Raw genomic sequence first — 19,624 nt, 5'->3', positions numbered from 1 at the left:
CGTCAAGTTTCCACTTTGCGCGCACAGTTTAAAACATTCTGTTGCATAATTTAGTTCCATATTTAATATATAGCTTTTATAACATTTGAAACCTAAAATTCTAAGAATTTCATGTTAAATTTTTATTTTATTTGGAGTTGAGTTTATAAAATGTATTTTATTAAAAAAATCTGTAATGTTTTCGCGCATAAATTTTTTAATACTAAAATATTCATCAAATTTTTGGTTCAATTAGAAAATAGTGCCCATATAAAGAATTCCATTAAATTTCAAGTACGTACCATCAGCCATTTTTAAAATATCATGCGCGCAAGGTGGAAACATGACGAAAACTTTTGTCACAAAGCGGATTAAATTACAAAAATATTTGCGGCAACAGATACCTTCTGGTTACTAGTTTCTAAAGCAGCTATATTATGTAGTCAGCTGTAAAAAGTTGGAAGTAATTGCTTTTAAAATAAATAAAATATCCCAATTCTTGCGAGAGTCACATATTCGAAGATCATAAGGGGTTTAAGGTGTATGAGCCCCCTTAAAATCATTATGATATCCTCAACTTTAAAAAGCATACGATAAACATACTCGTATTTATAATTAAATTATTACTAAAATAATTTCTTTTCTGTCTACAGTTTTAGCATGGAATTGGAAACTTTACCTTGAAATAATTCTTATATCGTCAGAATCAATGACCCTTCAATCTTGAGACAAATTCATTACATAATTAATTCCTTTCTTCAGGTACTTTTAGCTGTGGAAATATCTACTCAGGAGAGGATTGTCTACAGGAATTTCATTCCAGCGAGTTTTAACTCCATTCGATTTCGACTCTTTTAGTTAATAATGGAAGAAGACAGCACTCCTTCAGAATCCCCAACACCGTGTAAAACTCGCAGGCGGGATGACGTCTGGCCACCAAAAGTAAGCATATTGAATCATCCCAGAATATATATTTTTTGGTCATTTAGTGGTTATTTTTGTTTCAGATTGGCATTTAGGTTTTCAGCAGGTTAATTTTACGATATATATGTAATTGATTGCCGAAGTTTGACAACAGTGACGGCATAAATTTGTCAGTCTAACTGAGAAGTGCAACCAACAGGTAACAAGTGCAAGAAAGTCAGAGTTCTACGTAGGCTGGATTTTAATAGTGTATGGACGTTAAGTATTTTGTGACATTAAGCAAGATACTGTACTCCAACAGAAAATACTTTCATTGCTCGAAGTTTCAAAAATCACAGCATTAGTTCTCGAATAATTTTAGCTCTAGGTACACGTATTCAGCACACTTTTTATTACATGGCACAATATTTTACGTTTCTTCTGATTTCATTGCTGTTACAAAAATACCTTAGTTTTTTTTTTTTTTTTTTTTTTTTTTTTTTTTTTTTTCATGGTGGTACAGCTATTCATTTTTGGGGCACAAACTTTGATATTCACAAATTTAGAATTCGCAGCATGCACAAAAATGTGCATGTAAATCATACCTATGCAATTATCTATCTATGAGTGAATTAAAAATCAAGAACATTGTTGTTGAAGAATACACTGAGCATGCTGGCGAGGATGTGACCAGAATTAGACAATGAGAAATTTGCTGTCTGTCGTGAAATGAAAAATGCCCACAACTGAAAATTTCTATTACTTTCTTCCCTGCCAATTTGAAATCTTGATACTATTTCGTATTAGAGGTAAATAAAATTACAGTAAGAACCCGCTTAACGCGGGGGATACGTTCCATCAAAGTGGAACGTAATGCGAAACAGCGCTAAACGAGGCTATCTTTACATGTAAATATTGGGGTTAGGGGAAGATGGCTAGGAAATTGGTTAGGTATTAAATTTAAAAAGTATGTTTTTTTAATAAAAATAAAACCAAACATTTATTTCTTAAAGCCCAAATTAATACCACATTATTATTTCTTGCAAAAATAAAAACAAAATATAAATAACAAAACGAATATTCTTAAAAAAAAAAAAACAAATAAAATTCTCAGTCATATTTAGTTAGCCTTCCGCGTTTTCAGTGTTCTGCCTTTTTGTGACAAAAGCATCTAATGTTGTTTGCCTTTTTCTTTTGCGTTGTTCTCTTAAAAGTTCTTCATAAACGGATAGAGCATCTCTAACACCACGCCTTACTTTTGAGCTCCTGTCAAAATTCGGATCATTTTCAATGAATTGATCCATTATTTCAGTTATGGTAGACAAACTCCTTTTCACAAACGCCATCGAAAGTTCTTTTTGCTCTTCTTCTGAATCACTGCTGTCAACATTTCTGTTTTCTTCTTGTTCAGTTAATTCCTGGAGCTCATCATTAGAAAGACTAGCCGCTGCTTCTTGAATTATTTCTTCGACATCTTCCACATTTACCCCTTCAAAATATGTCTGTACAATACCGCACCAAACAAGAAATACAAGTACACTCTTTCGGATATGTATTTGAAACCTATCGCTGCATAATATTTCGAGGAATCCCCGTATGCTGCGAGCGATTTCTTGGAATCGCCGGGTTGAAATAAAAGAGAGCTAAACCGAAACAGCGCTAAACGAAACAGCGTTAAGCGGGGTGTTACTGTATACTACTACACAAATCTTCCAGAGTCACTTGTAGGCTGTCGATAATAATTTCACATTAGTTTACCGTGGTGTGATATACTCTAGAAAATCTGGCCAGACCATCACTTGTAAATAAAATTTTACTACTATAAATTTCCGAAAATCACTTGTAGCTGTCGATAGTAATTTGACACTTCTTTACCGCTTTGTGATATATTAGGGAAAATTTGGGCGAATTATCATTGGTAAATAACATTATACTGCTGCAAATCTCTGGCAATCACTTGTAGGCTGTTGATAGTAATTTGACACTTCTTTACCGCTTTGTGATATATTAGGGAAAATTTGGGCGAACCATCATTGGTAAATAACATTATACTGCTGCAAATCTCTGGCAATCACTTGTAGGCTGTTGATAGTAATTTGACACTTCTTTACCGCTTTGTGATATATTGGGAAAAATTTGGGCGAACCGTCATTGGTAAATAATATTACAATGCTGCAAATCTCTGGCAATCACTTGTAGGCTGTTGATAGTAATTTGACACTTTCTTACCGCGTTGTTATACATTTCAAAAAATTTGGCCAAACTATTATTATCCATAGAAGTGTTCCTATAAAGCTTTCCAGTTCCTTAGAAGCATCTCTATTCACACAGCAGAAACTTAAAAGTGCAGCAGAAATTCACTATTAAGAACAACTTAAGCTTTTAAAACTTTTACATTAAATAGAATGAATAAATATAATTTGATCACTTTCAAAATAACATTTTTACAAGCGAAAATTTGTGTATTATTTTTATCAGATAATTTAATGTTTTTGAAGGAACAAGAAATGTAATCTACTTGAGAGTACACTACAAACTTGATTAAATCTTTATCTCTAGGAAAAAACTATGAATTGAGCTTTCTTTAAGAAAAGATGAGAATTAAAATTGATTTTCTTCCTTATCATGACTGACGGAAGACATGACAAAGTGCGTTATTCTAGAGGAAAGAAACAGCAGTGGTTTTTCTTAAAATGAAATCACATTCTTTTCATTTGAAATAAACGATAACGGCTACAGTTTGAAAATTATGAACGATTGGAGTCCTTGCCATAATAAAAGATTATATCTTTCAGAAGAATTGAATTCTTATAATGGAGCTAAAATATAATTTTCCGAACTACTTAAAGAGGTTCTTTTGTATAATTGCTGCATTTTATCAGCTTTGTCTTTCTTTCCCAATGCTTTAGATGCGTATTTTTCCAAACATGTTACAGCCCACCAGCGGCAAAGCGGTAAAGTCGCTGAACACTGGTAGTTCGGTTCCGAGGTTCGAATCCCGCGAACGAGCTGGCTGCATGGGAGTTTTCGTGGTTTTCCCCCCAGTTTCAGTTGCGTGGTGTAACGTGTATACGAGCTAGTGTTCCTTAGAAAGTCCTCCACGAAGGCATCCCAATCCCTTAGGCAGATAGCCCTCGAGGCTTTGCCATAATCACACACACACAAACATGTTACATTTTTCAGCCACTTACGTAGAACGCAAAATTAAAGAATCTTGAACTAAGAAATGTGCTATCTCGCATTTACGTTTCTCGGACAAATGCGTGCCAAAGATAAATTGAATGAAACTTTCGTCCGGTAGAAAACGAAAGAAAGCGTGCAGTTTAAAAAAATATTCAATATTGATATTTGAAATTAATGAACATTAGTGAAAATCATTATTGGCGCGATTCTGAGGTATACTTCGAATGTTCAAATCCGTTGGCAAGGTCCTGTTTTAAGATATGTTTTAAGTATTAATATAAAATTCTTGCTTTTGCTATTATAAGTGAGAGAAATGCTTTATAAGTGAGTTTCACAATGGTATTAAAATGATTCCAGTTGTGAAAACGAAATTCCATTCAGAACTCCTCATGCAAATCAAGCTATAGAACATTATCTTGATAATTTTAAATGCCATGTTTTAAAATATAACAGCTTTTTTAATATTTATTTATATAAGATTTATATTTTGTCATAATTATATTTATATTTTTTACTTAACGATTTTCCACTTTTAACTAAGATTTTATTTTTTCATGAAAAGAATATTCTCATTTAAAATATACCGAAGTATCATTTAAGACACTAAATGAGTGAAAATAATTGCTAAAACTTCTTATTCTCGACGAAATTATGACAGTAATGGTACCAATTTGTTTTTAAAAGAATTATTTTGCCGCATTAATTTTATAATAATCTTTAAGCAATGAAGGGAAAAAGAACCTCTAGTTATAAAGAAAAACAAAATAAAAACACCTAAAATATGCAAATTAAAAGAAAAAACAAAATAAAAACACCTAAAATATGCAAATTAAAAGAAATAATAAACTGAAATTATTCTTATTGTTTTAGGAAATGGGAAATGAACATTTCTTAGCAAAATATAGATTTCATTGCTTAATAAAGTACAATTGCTACATCTTCAAGGCAAACCTCGTCTACAAGAGATGCCTAGATGTACAACTATGTCTTAAAAGATGAAGCTTCCCCCCCCCTTTATTAATTGCAGAAGCTTCCACTTAGTGTTAATTTACGATATTATAGGATAATGGTGAAATATCTTTTTCCCTGTTGCTTGGCAACGCTATTTTGAGAAGCTAGTTTTAAATACATGATTTTGATTTTTCTGTATCTTGATTTTTCTTCATTGAAATTAATGAATATTAGTAAAAATACTTAATAGCGTGTTTTGAGATGTGCTTCAAGTGTTAAAATCTGTTGGCAAACTACTGTTTTAAGATATTTTAAAAATGTTGCAATAATATTCTTGCCTTTAGTATTATAAATGAGATAAATTCTTTATGACTGTGTTTCACAATGGTATTGAAATGTGACCAGTATTCACAATGGTATTAAATGTATCAAAATGTAAAACTCTTTCAAGTGTCAATATGGAATCTGAATATAATGAATAGATTGCAGTTCTTTATAAACAACACATTTAACTTTAATTAACATATTGTTATAATGGCTTTACAATATTCAGCCAATATAAAAAAACAATTTTTTAATTTAAAACCTTAACCATTTCCTACTAATATATATGTTATCGACATTAAATTTCAGAAATCTATGAAACCTTACATGAATTTACAGTCGTTAATCTGTTTACAAACTATGAAATTAAAAATTTTGAAACATAATTTACAGAAACAAGAAATACGTTGAAACTGGAATTCAAATAGAAATCATTCTTACTGAAATAAAAATAATATTGAATTCATTCATAATGTTCATTCATTCGTTCCATTCCATTCATAATGAAAAAATCTTACGTCGAATTGAAAGATATTCATTCGATGATTTATGTAAACTGTATAGATATTTATGGAGCAATCAAAATGCTTTATATTGTTAAAGTATCATTTAAGCTTCTAATCCATTATTTTGTTATAATATCCCTCACTGTCAGTCTCCTTTCTGCTTCTCTGTCGGAATGCAACTTTCTAATTGGCCTGATATTCACAGGAGGTAGAAAATAGAGGGTATTTAAAGGAAAGTTTTAGAGGGTAAAAATCAAAGGGTGTTCTGCCCTTTTGAAGACCACGTTGCTAAATTTCTGTTAATTAGTATCCTGCCATTAGGCTCCTACGCCGACTTCTAACAGAGCTAGCTTGCAGTCTAGGTTTTCTGTGAAGGGTATACAGTCAAAAGTCTTTAATCCAGACTCGTCGGGCCTTCGACGATTCCGGATTATCAATCATCAGTTTAAATCTGGTAAGATGGCATGCAGAAATTATAAAATTAAAAATATGAAACCGTAATTTATAAAATAATGAGCAATTATGATCTAAAGGGTATAAATTTACAAAAAAAGAAGCTTAATATTTATTTGTTTACTTTATTAAACATTTCTTTCAATGCGCGCATGCGTAAAGCATACATTACGCATAGCCGAAATTAGAAAATGGCAACCAGAAAACTATTTGATTTGTATTCGTGATATTTATAATGACGAGGAATTTGATTTGAATCATATCAAAGACGGAGTACATCGAGATGAAATACTACATTTAGTAAGGAATTATAAGCCGAATAAAACAAAAACATCTGCCCTGAAGATAACGATAGTGCTGACAAATCAACTTCCAGTTCATTGCGCTCCACGACGTCCCCCTACCCCCGCGCAGAGCAGCGTGAAATTGATAAACAGATTTCGGAACGGTTAGATAAACAAAGGATATGCCTTTATCCATTTTTTGTAGCTATTCCACTTTTTGTTTGATGGACATCGAAACATACTTTCGTTTTGTAGATCCTTTGGGAGCTCCAGCATAGGAAATTCCATTTGACATAATCGAAAGTTCAAGCTTACTTTTATAAAATTGTTCTTACAGTGTGCAAAAAATAATAAGCCGGATCCAATTCGAAGATTAAGGAACAACGCAATCATCAACATTAACTGAAATAGATAATTAGATAATTTTAGCTTATACCGTCCGTTATACATTAAACGCGCACGCGAAAACGTATTCTGCGCTTGCGCAGACGCATATGCGCAGTCGTAAAGGTCTTGCGCGCACGCGTAAACACCTATTCGCATGCGTCAACGCGGCGCATGCGCAGAAATATTTTGGCTTTGAGGTCCGGATTATAGATCATTCCGGATTATGGGTGTCCGAATTAACGACTTTTGACCGTACTAAATTTCATTAGTTTTAGTTCATTCCATTAGCTCTGATTTAAGCCAAAGATATTGGCTTCTGTAAGCAAGAGTTGGTGCCTAGTGTTAAAATTTACTTAAATAGAGGGTTCTTTACATCCTTTCCCTATCTCTGTGGTACTTATAAGGCATAGTGATAATTCACAAACTGTCTTTTAAAACTTCTTGTCAAATTTTCATGCTCCTATGAAGGCGAGACTCTATAACATTATTTAGAGAATCACCTAACCATAACAAATTATATAGATTTTAGTAAATTTCAGAGAATGGCTGTTGATGAAGAAATGAAAGTGTACTTTTCGGGACCTGACTCGAAGCAAATTTTTACAGGTCTCATGTATACAGAAGGTCTCAAATATAAAAATAGAGGCGAAATTAACTTTTATATCTATTATTAGAATGCACGTATAAAAATTCTTTAAAATTTGCTATTAAATTTCACATTTTACATCATGTATGCTTATGAAATTTACTCTTTTTTTTTTCAGTCTTCCAGCGTCAGATATCTGCCTAAAACTGGATTTTCTCCAACAATAATGCGAGAAGGTAAAAAATGCTGGTTATTAGTTGATCTTAAACAATGTTTGGAAATTTTATGATGCTAACGTATAGAAGGTTCTTATGAGAGTAAACATAATATAGCATAAAGGGCCGGATTATTTCATGCATCATTCTTCAAAATTTTAATTTAAGATTTGGAATTCTTTCTATCTCTGGAGTATTCAAGTTTTGCATTCAAAAAACAAGTTCATGGCCATTACATTTTACCGCTTAGAATAACTCAACGAACTGGAATATTTAAATCCTCTCTCTGTCTGCAAATTTGTTTTAATCTAAATGTATTCTCTCTTGAAAACATTTGAAAAACTCTTGAAAACATTAAATTTTTCACTTATAAAACGATGTTCTCAATTTTAATTAATGTTTTAAAACTCTTGATCTTAATAATGTCCAGATAGCTTTTCCGAAACTTTCAAGTATGTAGACTTCATTTCAACATGTATATATGTAATAATAAAATTCCATAGTCAAGAATACACTTAAATTTCTAACTGCATGTTCTTTTCATTTTTAATGGCGACGGTCTCTTATTTGAAAGTACGTGGAATTAAATTCACAGCCCCGTAGTCAAGTTGTTTTTCCCGCCTTTTCTACACGTACAGTTATAGAATGTTCTGGAAATATTTAAAGCGAACTGGATTGGCTGACGTCATTTTTTGGAAGCTCCGCCTTTCCAGAGGCTATAAAAGGACTCGCAAAAGAATATCGGGGCTTTTTCTTAAATGTCACGATGCAGTAAACTTCATACAAAAAGTTATTAGTAATTCTTTTTATTCACTCCGGATATCTGATTTTGTAACTGCTATTTCTCTTGAATAATAGTAAATGGATCCTGTTTTTTTTTAAACTTATCGTCTGATAATTTAAGCTACGACTAAAGCTGGTCTATCATATATATATATATATATATATATACATGAATTTTAAAATATATATATATATAAAAGAATAAACAGTTGTAAGGATTATGTTAATTTTATTAACAGTTAAATTTCAAGTTCCTTTCCTGTCAAATTCCTAACTTCAACTTACTACTTCCGGCCAGAACGTAGTTTTGGAATCACTCTGAATACTTAATGAGGAGGAGCGGTATTTAAATCGCGAAGTCTACTTGCAGAGTTCGAGAGAATCAGAGTTTCTGCCGTACTCATGCCCTTGATAAGCTTCATAGTCAAATAGAGTTAAGGGGCCAACTCGATTAGAATCTTAATAGCTTCGGCTATATTTCTTTAGTTAATCTTAGTTTTAGTTTATTTCTTAGTCTCTTAAGTTCAAGCCCAAGTGTCGGCTTTGATTGTACACTCCAAGACGGAGTTTTGTTAAATCTTATTGGAATAATAAAGCGTTAGTTACCCTTCCATCTTGTTGTTTCTTGCTACACGAAGTTAAGCGATTATTCGTTAACTAGTTCTTAAGATTCGTTACTTTCTACAGTAACTGAGAAATACACTAGGGAGAATCTTACACAGTTTCAATGTTTAAGGGGACTCATACACCTTAAGGGGACACATACACCTTAAAACCCATAAGATGTTCGAATAGGTGACTGTTGCAAGAATTGGGATAACTTATTTATTTTAAAAGCAATTACTACCAACTTTTTACAGCTGACTACGTAATATAGCTGCTTTCTGAAGTAGTGATCAGAAAGTTTGTGTTGCCACAAATATTTTTATAATTGAATCCGCTTTGTGACAACATTTTTCGTCATGTTTCCAACTTGTGCGCACAGTTTAAAACATTCTGTTTCATAATTTAATTCCATATTTAATATATAGCTTTTATAACATTTGGAAACTACTGTGAACCTAAAATTCTAAAAATTTCATGTTAAATTTTTATTTTATTTTGAGTTGAGTTTATAAAATGTATTTTATTAACAAAATTTTTAATATTTTCGTCCATAAAATTTTTCAGTATTAAAATATTTATCGGATTGTTGGTTCAGTTAGAAAATAGTGCCCATATAAAGAATTCCATCCAATTTCAAGTATGTACCATTAGCCATTTTTAAAATATCGTGCGCGCAAGGTGGAAACATGGCGAAATATTTTGTCACAAAGAGGATTAAATTACAAAAATATTTGTGGCAACACAAACTTTCTGGTTACTAGTTTCCAAAGCAGCTATATTATGTAGTCATCTATAAAAAGTTTGAAGTAATTGCTTTTAAAATAAATAAAATATCCCAATTCTTACAACAGTCACATATTCGAAGATCATGAGAGGTTTAAGGTGTATAAGTCCCCTTAATTTTAGATCTTTGCAACTCTGATAAAACTGTGATGTGTCTCAATATTTTGACTTGAAAAGTTTATAAGGATTTATTTAGTTTCGATAACTACTTATTTTATGTTAATTTCTTTTGCTGTCTTTCTGGCTTTCGTTTTTCCTATCAGAATGCAAATTTCTATGATAATGGTTTCTATTAAAACGATATTTAAAGAAAGACTTTAGAGGGTAGAATCAGAGCGTGTGTCGCCTGCTGAAGGCCACGTTTGGTAATTGATTGAGAGCTCTGTATCTCTGAAACTGCGTTATTATCGCCATTAGGCTTGTCACGCCGATGTTAGATGAGCGAACTTGAGCCTTTCCCTGTCTGTGTAGCTGTTGGACTTACTTAGATTTTACTTAGTGAAGTTAAATACGTTACTTTTTGATTCAAGCTATAAATGCTGGCTAGCTCTGTAAGCACGATCAGTGCGTTCTGTTAACTTTTTTTTTATCTTAGTTAAATAAGAAGGTCTTTTACACCCTTCGTTCATTTCTGTCATAATTTCAAAAGCATAGGTATAAGTCACTTTAGTCTTTAGAGTTCGCCGCCCAACTGGTATAGTGGTGTCGCTAACTACCGTGCCTAAGGGCCCGGGTTCGACAGAGGTGATGGAATAATGCTTTGGGCTGGGATATCTCTCGGTGGCCACACTGACTTGCATGTGTTCCATGGAGAAACTTTGACCGGTGTGAGATACCGAGACGAGATCCTTGATCAATATGGCCTCCCATATGCCGCTGCTATTGGTCCTGGATGTCTTCTGATGAACGATAATTTGCGAAGGCCCCGAGCTCGGGTTGCTGAAGAATATCTTTAGGGTGGTATGGAACGGATGGAATGGCCAGCTCAAGCTCTAGACCTGTATCCGATAAAGCATCTTTGGGACTACCTTGGGAGACAAGTTGCTGCTTTAAGTCCTCCTCCAAGCTCGTGAGATGGGCTTGAACAAAGATTACTCCGCGTCTGGTCGTTGCTTCCCATTTCACTGTCCGACAGCTTAATTGACAGCATGGAAGGTCGCTGCCGCCAATAGTCTTTAGTCTTTGTCTTTAGAGTTCGCCGCCCAACCGGTATAATGGTTAGCATCGCTAACTACCGTGCCGAAGGGCCCGGGTTCGACAGAGGTGATGGAATAATGGTTTGGGCTGGGATCTCTCTCGGTGGTCACACTGACTTGCATGTGTTCCATGGAGAAACTTTGACAGGTGTGAGATACCGAGACGAGATCCTTGATCAATATGGCCTCCCATATGCCGCTGCTGTTTGGTCCTGGATTTCTTCTGACGAACGACAATGCGCTAAGGCACCGAGCTCGGGTTGCTGAAGAATATCTTGAGGGTGGTATGGAGCGGATGGAATGGCCAGCTCAAGCTCTAGACCTGTATCCGATAAAGCATCTTTGAGACTACCTTGGGAGACAAGTTACTGCTTTAAGTCCTCCTCCAAGCTCGTGAGATGAGCTTGAACAAGGATTACTCCGCGTCTGGTCGTTGCTTCCCATTTCACTGTCCGACAGCTTAATTGACAGCATGGAAGGTAGCTGCCGCCAATGTATTGCAGTTAGGGTTGGACACATTCCTTATTAGAACCCATTTTTTTGCAATGTCACCACCCCATGTTTCCTCAAAAATCTGATATACTCTTTCTCCAAGACCGTATTTCTCTGCAAAGAGTGCAATTTTTTGTTGTAATTCATGTTTGTGGTGATCTTTAGAAACATTTTATGTCGCATTCATTAAAGAACTGTTTAGTGAACCTGTCCTGTAAATTTCTTGTTTCTGTTGCTTAGTTCTCAAATTAGTCTTAAACCTATGCTATTCCTTAACTTTTGAAGGGCAGTGTAATTGGGAGCATTCATTAATATTTTTGTTTATTCTTTTATATATGCCACCGGAGAAGGCATGCGGCGAGTCGAAAGTCTTGTCGTGTGGTTTGGCAGGAGACCTCTGACCCGTCTATCAAAAATTGGGGTTGAAACTGAGCTAAATCTCACTGATTGATAGGGCAAGACAGCTGAAGATTATACTGCTATCAAGCACCGCACAAAATTAGGTCATAAAAGAGACTACAGTTACAATAATACCAATCTTGTGCCACCCACTCTCAGGATTAAAGGTTTCTAGCCCAGAGGGCCATAAAAACAAGAACACTAAGGAACTTTAGTTTGTTACCAGTAACTCCTTGTGCTCGTTTATATAAAGTAAGTGTTTTGGTAAGAAAAATTTCACATAGAACAGCGAATAACGGAGTTAAAGAAGTGTTTGATGAAAGGTCCGTAGATTTGCCAGTGGATCGATTGCATTTCCAGAACAGAACATGTTATACTAAGCGGATAATAATGAAAATAAATAATGTTCACACATTCATTCAGATACTCTCCACCCTAGAGGTAATTGCTGCATAATTTGGAAACGGGAAAAAACGTGATATAACAGTTTACCATTCTCGAGTGGGACAATTACGAATAGTACAGCATTTTATTTTTAATTATAATTGCTTTGAGTTTTAGAATTGTTTTCCATTTGTTACTGGTGAAGCTGAGAAGTCTTTAATGTAATGGCAGGAAGTTCTTGACCATCTTGTGAGACCATTACAACCGCCGCATATTTTCCCAGTTTAATGAAAGATAATAATACCATAAACATCTAAAATCAGCCAGTAGTCTGAAGATCATTGAATTCAGAGAATGAACTATTCAGGTCTATTCAGCTCCAGAGTACAGCAATTAAAATCAACCAGTAGTCTGAAGATCACTGAATTCAGAGAATGAACTATTCAAGTCTATTCAGCTCCAGGGTACAGCAATTGAATATGTGCGACCACCTAAGAAGCCACACAACTAACCCCTCACCTCCCCTTGCGAGATAACTGAATGAATTGCGATGGGAGCTGTCATACGTGAGCTGTGTCTCCAACTGATGGGTCTGGTACCTTCATTGACAGCATACAGAGCAGGCGTGGAACTTGTAATTCACGCTATGAAAGGCGATATTCAATACAGAAGTTTTTTGCGATATATTTAAAAAAAAAGTTTTTGTCATCTTTTCACTTTCATGAGACTTTTACGATTACTTTACAGTTTTTTTTTTTTTATCCTCTTTTTCTTTCCTCAGAATTGCAAAGCATATAATCATTCCAAAATACAATAAACGATTGTATTATCTATATCTGTTTTAACTCATTTTTATGTACTGTTTTCTTTAATATTATGGCCTTTATTCTAGTACTTTTAGAAAACAGTTTGTACTCATAACGAATAATATCTCAACAGGATACTTTTGAATTTTATTCAAATAAAATAAATATTTGGATCAATAATTTATATTATTATTGCATAAAACTAAAGAAAAAATCCTAAGTTCACTTTTAATTTCTGAATGAAACACTGCAGCTGACGATGTGGTCTTGCATTCAAATTTTATAATGACGAAACAAAAAATGTTGCATATTTTAATTTCATGTACATTGTAACGCGCAGAATTAAAAAATTGAAGTACAGGATCGTAATAACAAGTAGAATCAGATTGTGTTCCTAGCACGGAATCATCCCATTTTTCAATGCGTCTGTTGTTAACATATCCAGATAGCAAGTGTTACTTTTATAGTTCGAATTCTGGCGGAAGCGCCACCAACAGCCAAACGGTAAAGTCGCTGAACATTGATAGTTCAATTCGAGGTTCGAATCCTGGCGGCGAACGGGCAGGCTGCATGGGCGTTTTTGTGGTTCTTCCCATGTATAATGTATATGTTACTGTGAAAGACAGAAATTGGAGAATGTCGACTATCACCGGAGAATGTCAACTTTCACCTAATACGTTGGTGAAAGATCGAATATTGCATTACATTTTTGTACATTCGGACCCTCACCAGTGTATGTCGACAATCACAGATATGCTCTGGTGTAGGCTGAAAAGAGAGAAGTCGGTAAAGAGGCGACTGGCTGTTTCTCGCCAAATCCTTTGTTCTGATGGGAAGTTCCTTTGTTCAGCTTTGTCAGTCTTATGCAAGGTTTGATGGTGCAAGCAAGGTTTTATTAATTTTTTTTCGATACCCTAATTTATACTGAATGAATGCTGCAGTGAATAGTGATCTTTATCTTGAAAAATTAAATGCATTAATTGCGGATAAACGAGAAAACAATTGTTTTTATTTTTCTCAAGAAAAGTACTCTAAAATGCTTTCTGAAGTGGTTTCTGCTAAACCTAAGTGCAACACACCTTTTAACTTCTATTATTTTCCTTTTTCATTTTGAATGCACTGTGTGTTTTAAAATCTTAAGTTCTTATTTGAAGTCTCAAGTGCGTTTCTTCGCGATTGAATGACGGAGAAGAAAATATAATATTCTTATATGTTCAACATTCACCATTAGTACATGGTGAATGTCGACATTTACCGGTGTAAGTCAGAAATAAGAGTATTTGGAAAATATTTCGGACACACACCAAGCGATTATGTGAATGTTGACATCCACCGGTGAAAGTCGATATTCTCCAGATTTCGGTGATTCACCGTAACATATACACGAGACAGTTTCCCGTAGAAAGTCCTCCATGAAGGCATCCCTTCCCTCAGGCAGATAGCTCTCGAGGGCTTTGCCGTAAACAAATAAACCAAATAAACTAACCTGGTGGAGGCATGCCTGATTTCTCGCGCCTTTTGGCTCAAAAAACCTAAAAGTCTCTACTCTTATGTTATGCTGCATAAATGAAAATTTCGTACCCCATTGTTCAGATTATCCAGCACTTTAAACCGTTCGAATCACGTAAATTCTTTCGGATCATGTCGCACTTGAAATATAAAATTGTTTTGGTTCAAAATATATTAACATAATCGTTCTGTGTTTCCGAAATACTTTAATATCAATCAGAAGTTTAACGTTTAGATTTAGAGGGAAAAAAAAAAAGATAAAGCATAAATTTCCTCTTCTAAACTCAGCAACATAAATACAGTACTTGTTACTGTATTCAGAAATTTCCTTGGATTCACAACCGAAATTCTTCCTCGCATTACAGAAAGCATTTGGTTTTCGCAATGCACAAGTTTTATTTCTAATATTCCAAAATATAAGAATATATACATGCAAATTTGAGTAATAACTACGTAATTTAGTGAAATATAGGGCAGCAATTTAAAATTGTGAATGAAAACAATTTGAATATTTTGAGAGTGAAACGTTTTTCTTGAGTTAATAAACCGAAAATATTAAAATTTATTTGTAGAATGCCATATTCCAAGCTCTGGTTACAAACACTTTCATTGAAAATTTTGAAAATGAAATTACGTTAATGTACAACAATATTTATTTCTTCTCATATATTAATGAAAGCAATGTTTCAAATTTAAACACGCTAGCAATAACTTGTTTTAGCAATGATCCACAATTATTACAATCATTTAACACAAGTAACGTTCGCGTTTGAGGCAAATAAGGCCTTTCTTTCAAAAATACACTTAAGTACACGAATTAATTTCTTCAATACAGTAATTGTTTTACACAATCATGATTTAAAAAAATCAAAATAACAAAAATTATGTTTGCAACAGAAAGTAAAGTTACTATATTCTTTTAGTTGTAGGGTTCTACACTGAGGATATCTAGATTGCTTTTGGAAGTGAAGAATCCTAAAAAACTGATAAGCGAATAATCGCTTGAATTCGTGTACAGGAAATGACAAATAAGAAGGATTAACTATCCTTTTATTATTCCAAATAAAGTTTAGCAAAACTCCACCTTGGAGTGTACAATAAAGCCGCCACTTGGGATTGAACTTAAGAGACTAAGAATTAAACTAATAAATTAAAAAGTTTTGTTGATATACCACTTGTGGTAATGTTGGTTCAAGGAACGAATCACAGTTCAGATCTCAGTCCAGTATTTCGGTGTATTTGATTTTGCAATCTCCTTTTGTTTCGTTTCACAGCCATGATAAATGAAAATTCACAGAACTACATCGTTTAAGCTTTTGTTATAGTACTTGTTTTATTTGTTAATTTTTATGTGAAAGCTCTCATGGTTTTTATGTGCAATGTTTAATATAGAATACATAAATGATGTAAAGGATAAAAAATCCAAAGCTCTCTATCACCAACTTAGCTTGACTATATTGATTTTATTACGCTTGGAATATGCTGCATGCGTATAATTATGATTGTTCTTCAGTAACGCTGATATTACATAATAACAAACTAATCTAAACTAAAAGAGTTATAGCCGAAGCTATAAAGATTCTAACAGAGTTGGCCCCTTAACGTTTAATATACTGCGAAGCTATTAAAGGCCTAAAGTACGTCCGAGCGAAATAATAGCTTACGAGAGAGTAGCCTAAAAAGGCGGACGCGTGCTATCCAGAAATCTGGTATCTCTCTCCCAAGACCGAAGAACTTCGCGGTTAAATACCGCTCTAATCAAAGATGAGGTTGAATATATGATGAGGAGTCATCATATATTCAACCGTGATTCTAAAACTACTTTCTGGCCGGAAGTCGTAAGTTGAAGTTAAAGGTTTGATAGGAAAGAAGTTTAACTTAAAATTTAACTGCTAATGAAATTAACATAATCCTTACATAGTAATGCTATGAATTTTTCACACATATTATTTATTGAATATATAATTTTAAACGATCTGGTGTTTTATTGTTCTAATTGTTACTTTTCAGGAGGTCAAGGCAAAAAATTTATCTGGCCACCTCCCAAAGAAGGACAAGAGCATCACCTTAACGACGTCGACCAGTTACCACATGGCAATGTTGGTCAAGTATGGAATCCTGAAGCCAATGCCCTTGGCAACAGACCACCACCTTTCGCTCCACGTACAGCTCCAACAAAACGATGTACCGATGAGATTTGGCCCCCGAGAGGGAGTGAGTACCAGCCTGGCCATAAGCCATCTCCCCGTCCAGTAAAAACAGTTGGTAGGTTCGAGGACTACATAAAGTGCCGATCAGGACCTTCAGTGCCACCAACCTACAGGACACCTCCTGGCACACAACACATACAAGTAACTGAATTGGAAGGAGAGTATATCCACGAGACAAAGACTACCACAACAGTCATGACCAATAGCACTGCTACCAGGAATATAGTAAATCGACCTCCAGCTCAGACGGCGCCAGTAGCAAGGCGTGTTGAAGTTGAAGAAGAAGAGGAGGAGGAGGAAGAGGAAGAAGAGGAAGAAGAAGAAGAGGAGGAAGAAGAAGAGGAGGAGGAGGAAGAAGAAGAGAGTGAAGAAGAATAAGTAACGAACGATACCAAAGAAATTGAACTATGGGTGATACTTCGATTGAATGCAAAGAAGTGGTACTTTGAATGACTGCATATATGCCGATTTTTTAAATTTTCATACAGCAACCTATACAAATACCTCTGTGAAACTTGTTTAAAATCCCAAAGGAAAATGTCATGTTTCTTGGGTATCAGAAGTTGATGGACCATTTACGAGATTTTGGAAACATCCAATAAGTTTCAGCAATAAGTCAGATGCATAAAGATCTCATACTTGTTTTGATGGTTTTATACATTAAATACGCTTGGAAAAAAAGCTTTGTTTTGCTTGACGAAAATAGATTTTCGTCGTCCCATATCTTTATTGGATGCTAAAATTTTATTGATATACCTTTTGTGGTAATGTTGGTTCAAGGAACGAATCACAATTCAGATCTCAGTCCAGTATTTCGGTGTATTTGATTTTGCAATGTCATTTTGTTTCGTTTCACAGCCATGATAAATGAAAATTCACAGAACTACATCGTTTTAGCTTTTGTTATAGTACTTGTTTTATTTGTTAATTTTTATGTGAAAGCTCTCATGGTTTTTATGTGCAATGTTTAATATAGAATACATAAATAGGATAAAAAATCCAAAGCTCACTATCACCAACTTAGCTTGACTATATTGATTTTATTACGCTTGGAATATATTGCATAATAACGCCGATCTCCATATTAACGTTGATTTAGATATATCTTTACCTAGAGCGAAAATTATGAATTCAAAGATAATAAAATATTTACAACAAGTTTAGTGCAAAGAAGAAGTAAGAAAAGCGTAAAACTGTTTTATTTTTATTAAATATGTTACCTTTTAAATAAATGAACATTCTTTATGTGAAAAGATTTAATCATGAAATGATTTTAAATGATGAAATAAAATGTGTGAACTTCTACATTCACAGACTTACTGCGCTTGAAAGAACGCCCTTTCCAGGATAATTCTGTTATACTTTAGGGAGCTGAATGACTGTTCTTGAATTAAACTGACAAATTATAAAACATTTGATTTCGCTGCAGTAATCCCTAGTGCCTTCTTTGCAACCTGATGTGATGGAAATAAAGCATTCTGTATACATTTACCGTGAGTTTTTATTTTGCTTATTGTTTCAAAAAATTAATCTTTTAAAGTAACGGGTGGCCATAATTAAACTGACAGTGCTCACAGTGTTCTGTAGCGCGATCTATTTTCGAGAATGACGCCACATTTTGTAGGAAGATTAAACAAGACGGGAGACGAAGGATTCCGCGAAAAATAAAATTAGTTTCAAAAGTCACCGCTAGGGGAATATTTGGCGCTGAGTAATAGAAAATAGAGTGTTAACAAATGCAAATCAATACAGAAATTACCTTTTATTTTGCATTCAAATAAGGTTCAATGTGGGTGCCGCTGTTGTGCACCACATATTGCATTCTGTGCACAGTATGCACAACAGCAGAAAGTAACATGTCTGCAGGAATCTCCCGTACAGTCCGTGATATGTTATCCTTCAACGTAGCCAGGTCCTGGACCACTCCTTGATAGACCTTGGACTTAAGGTAACCCCATAGCCAGAAGTCGCATGGGGTAAGATCAGACGACCGAGGTGGCCATGCAGTTGCAAAGTAGCGGCTAATGACTCTTTCTGTTGTGAATTTCTGTCGTAGCATCTGTTGCACCGGTACAGCAACGTGTGAAGGGGCTCCATCTTGCATGAAAACGATTTTCCCCAGGCATTGTCTTTGCCGAAGTGCCGGAATGACAAAGCTGTTCAACATGTGGCGATATTTCTCTCCGGTAACAGAACAGGTTTCCGGTCCTGTCGGGGTAATGTTCTCATAGAAGAATAGACCTACGATAAATTTTATTCCGTATTAATTTGCATTCGTTAACACTCTATTTTCTATTACACAGTGCCAAATATTCCCCTAGCGGTGACTTTTGGAACTATTTTTTTCGCGGAATCCTTCGTCCCCCGACTTGTTTAATCTTCCTACAAAATGTGGTGTCATTCTCGCAAATAGATCGCGCTACAGAGCACTGTGAGCACTGCCAGTTTAATTATGGCCACCCGGTACTTGTTTACCTTAAATACATACAACGAAAAATTATTTTTATTCACATATAGCGGAAACTTGAAGGATAATCAAGCTTATTCGCATATAGCGGGAACTTGATAGATAGTCAAGTTAATAGCGGAAACTCGATTTTCCATCAAATTTCCGCTATATATTATACAACCGTATGGCAGAATTTCATTTAACCATTTTTATTACACATCATTCACTGAGACATG

At 34.5% G+C, this 19,624-nt stretch overlaps 1 protein-coding gene across 2 annotated transcripts in view; it reads left to right on the top strand.

The window, feature by feature from the left end:
* LOC118181432 (uncharacterized) overlaps positions 1 to 18,430 on the top strand; it is an 84,484-nt gene extending 66,054 nt beyond the window's left edge. For both annotated transcript variants that reach the window (XM_035350580.2, XM_035350581.2), the window contains exons 2-4: positions 742 to 921; positions 7,735 to 7,792; positions 16,740 to 18,430. In XM_035350580.2, coding sequence (XP_035206471.1) covers positions 844 to 921; positions 7,735 to 7,792; positions 16,740 to 17,317 — 714 coding nt within the window. In that variant the 5' untranslated portion in view covers positions 742 to 843 and the 3' untranslated portion in view covers positions 17,318 to 18,430. The remainder of the gene's footprint in view (positions 1 to 741; positions 922 to 7,734; positions 7,793 to 16,739) is intronic.
* The last annotated feature ends 1,194 nt before the right edge of the window (positions 18,431 to 19,624 follow it).

Source organism: Stegodyphus dumicola, chromosome 6, assembly GCF_044657685.1.
Source record: "Stegodyphus dumicola isolate Sdum_Otavi_A_Nest chromosome 6, ASM4465768v1".
In the NCBI taxonomy this organism is placed as follows: domain Eukaryota; kingdom Metazoa; phylum Arthropoda; class Arachnida; order Araneae; family Eresidae; genus Stegodyphus; species Stegodyphus dumicola.
Note: the sequence above shows the minus strand (reverse complement) of the source record. Positions and strands in the feature narration are given on the sequence as shown.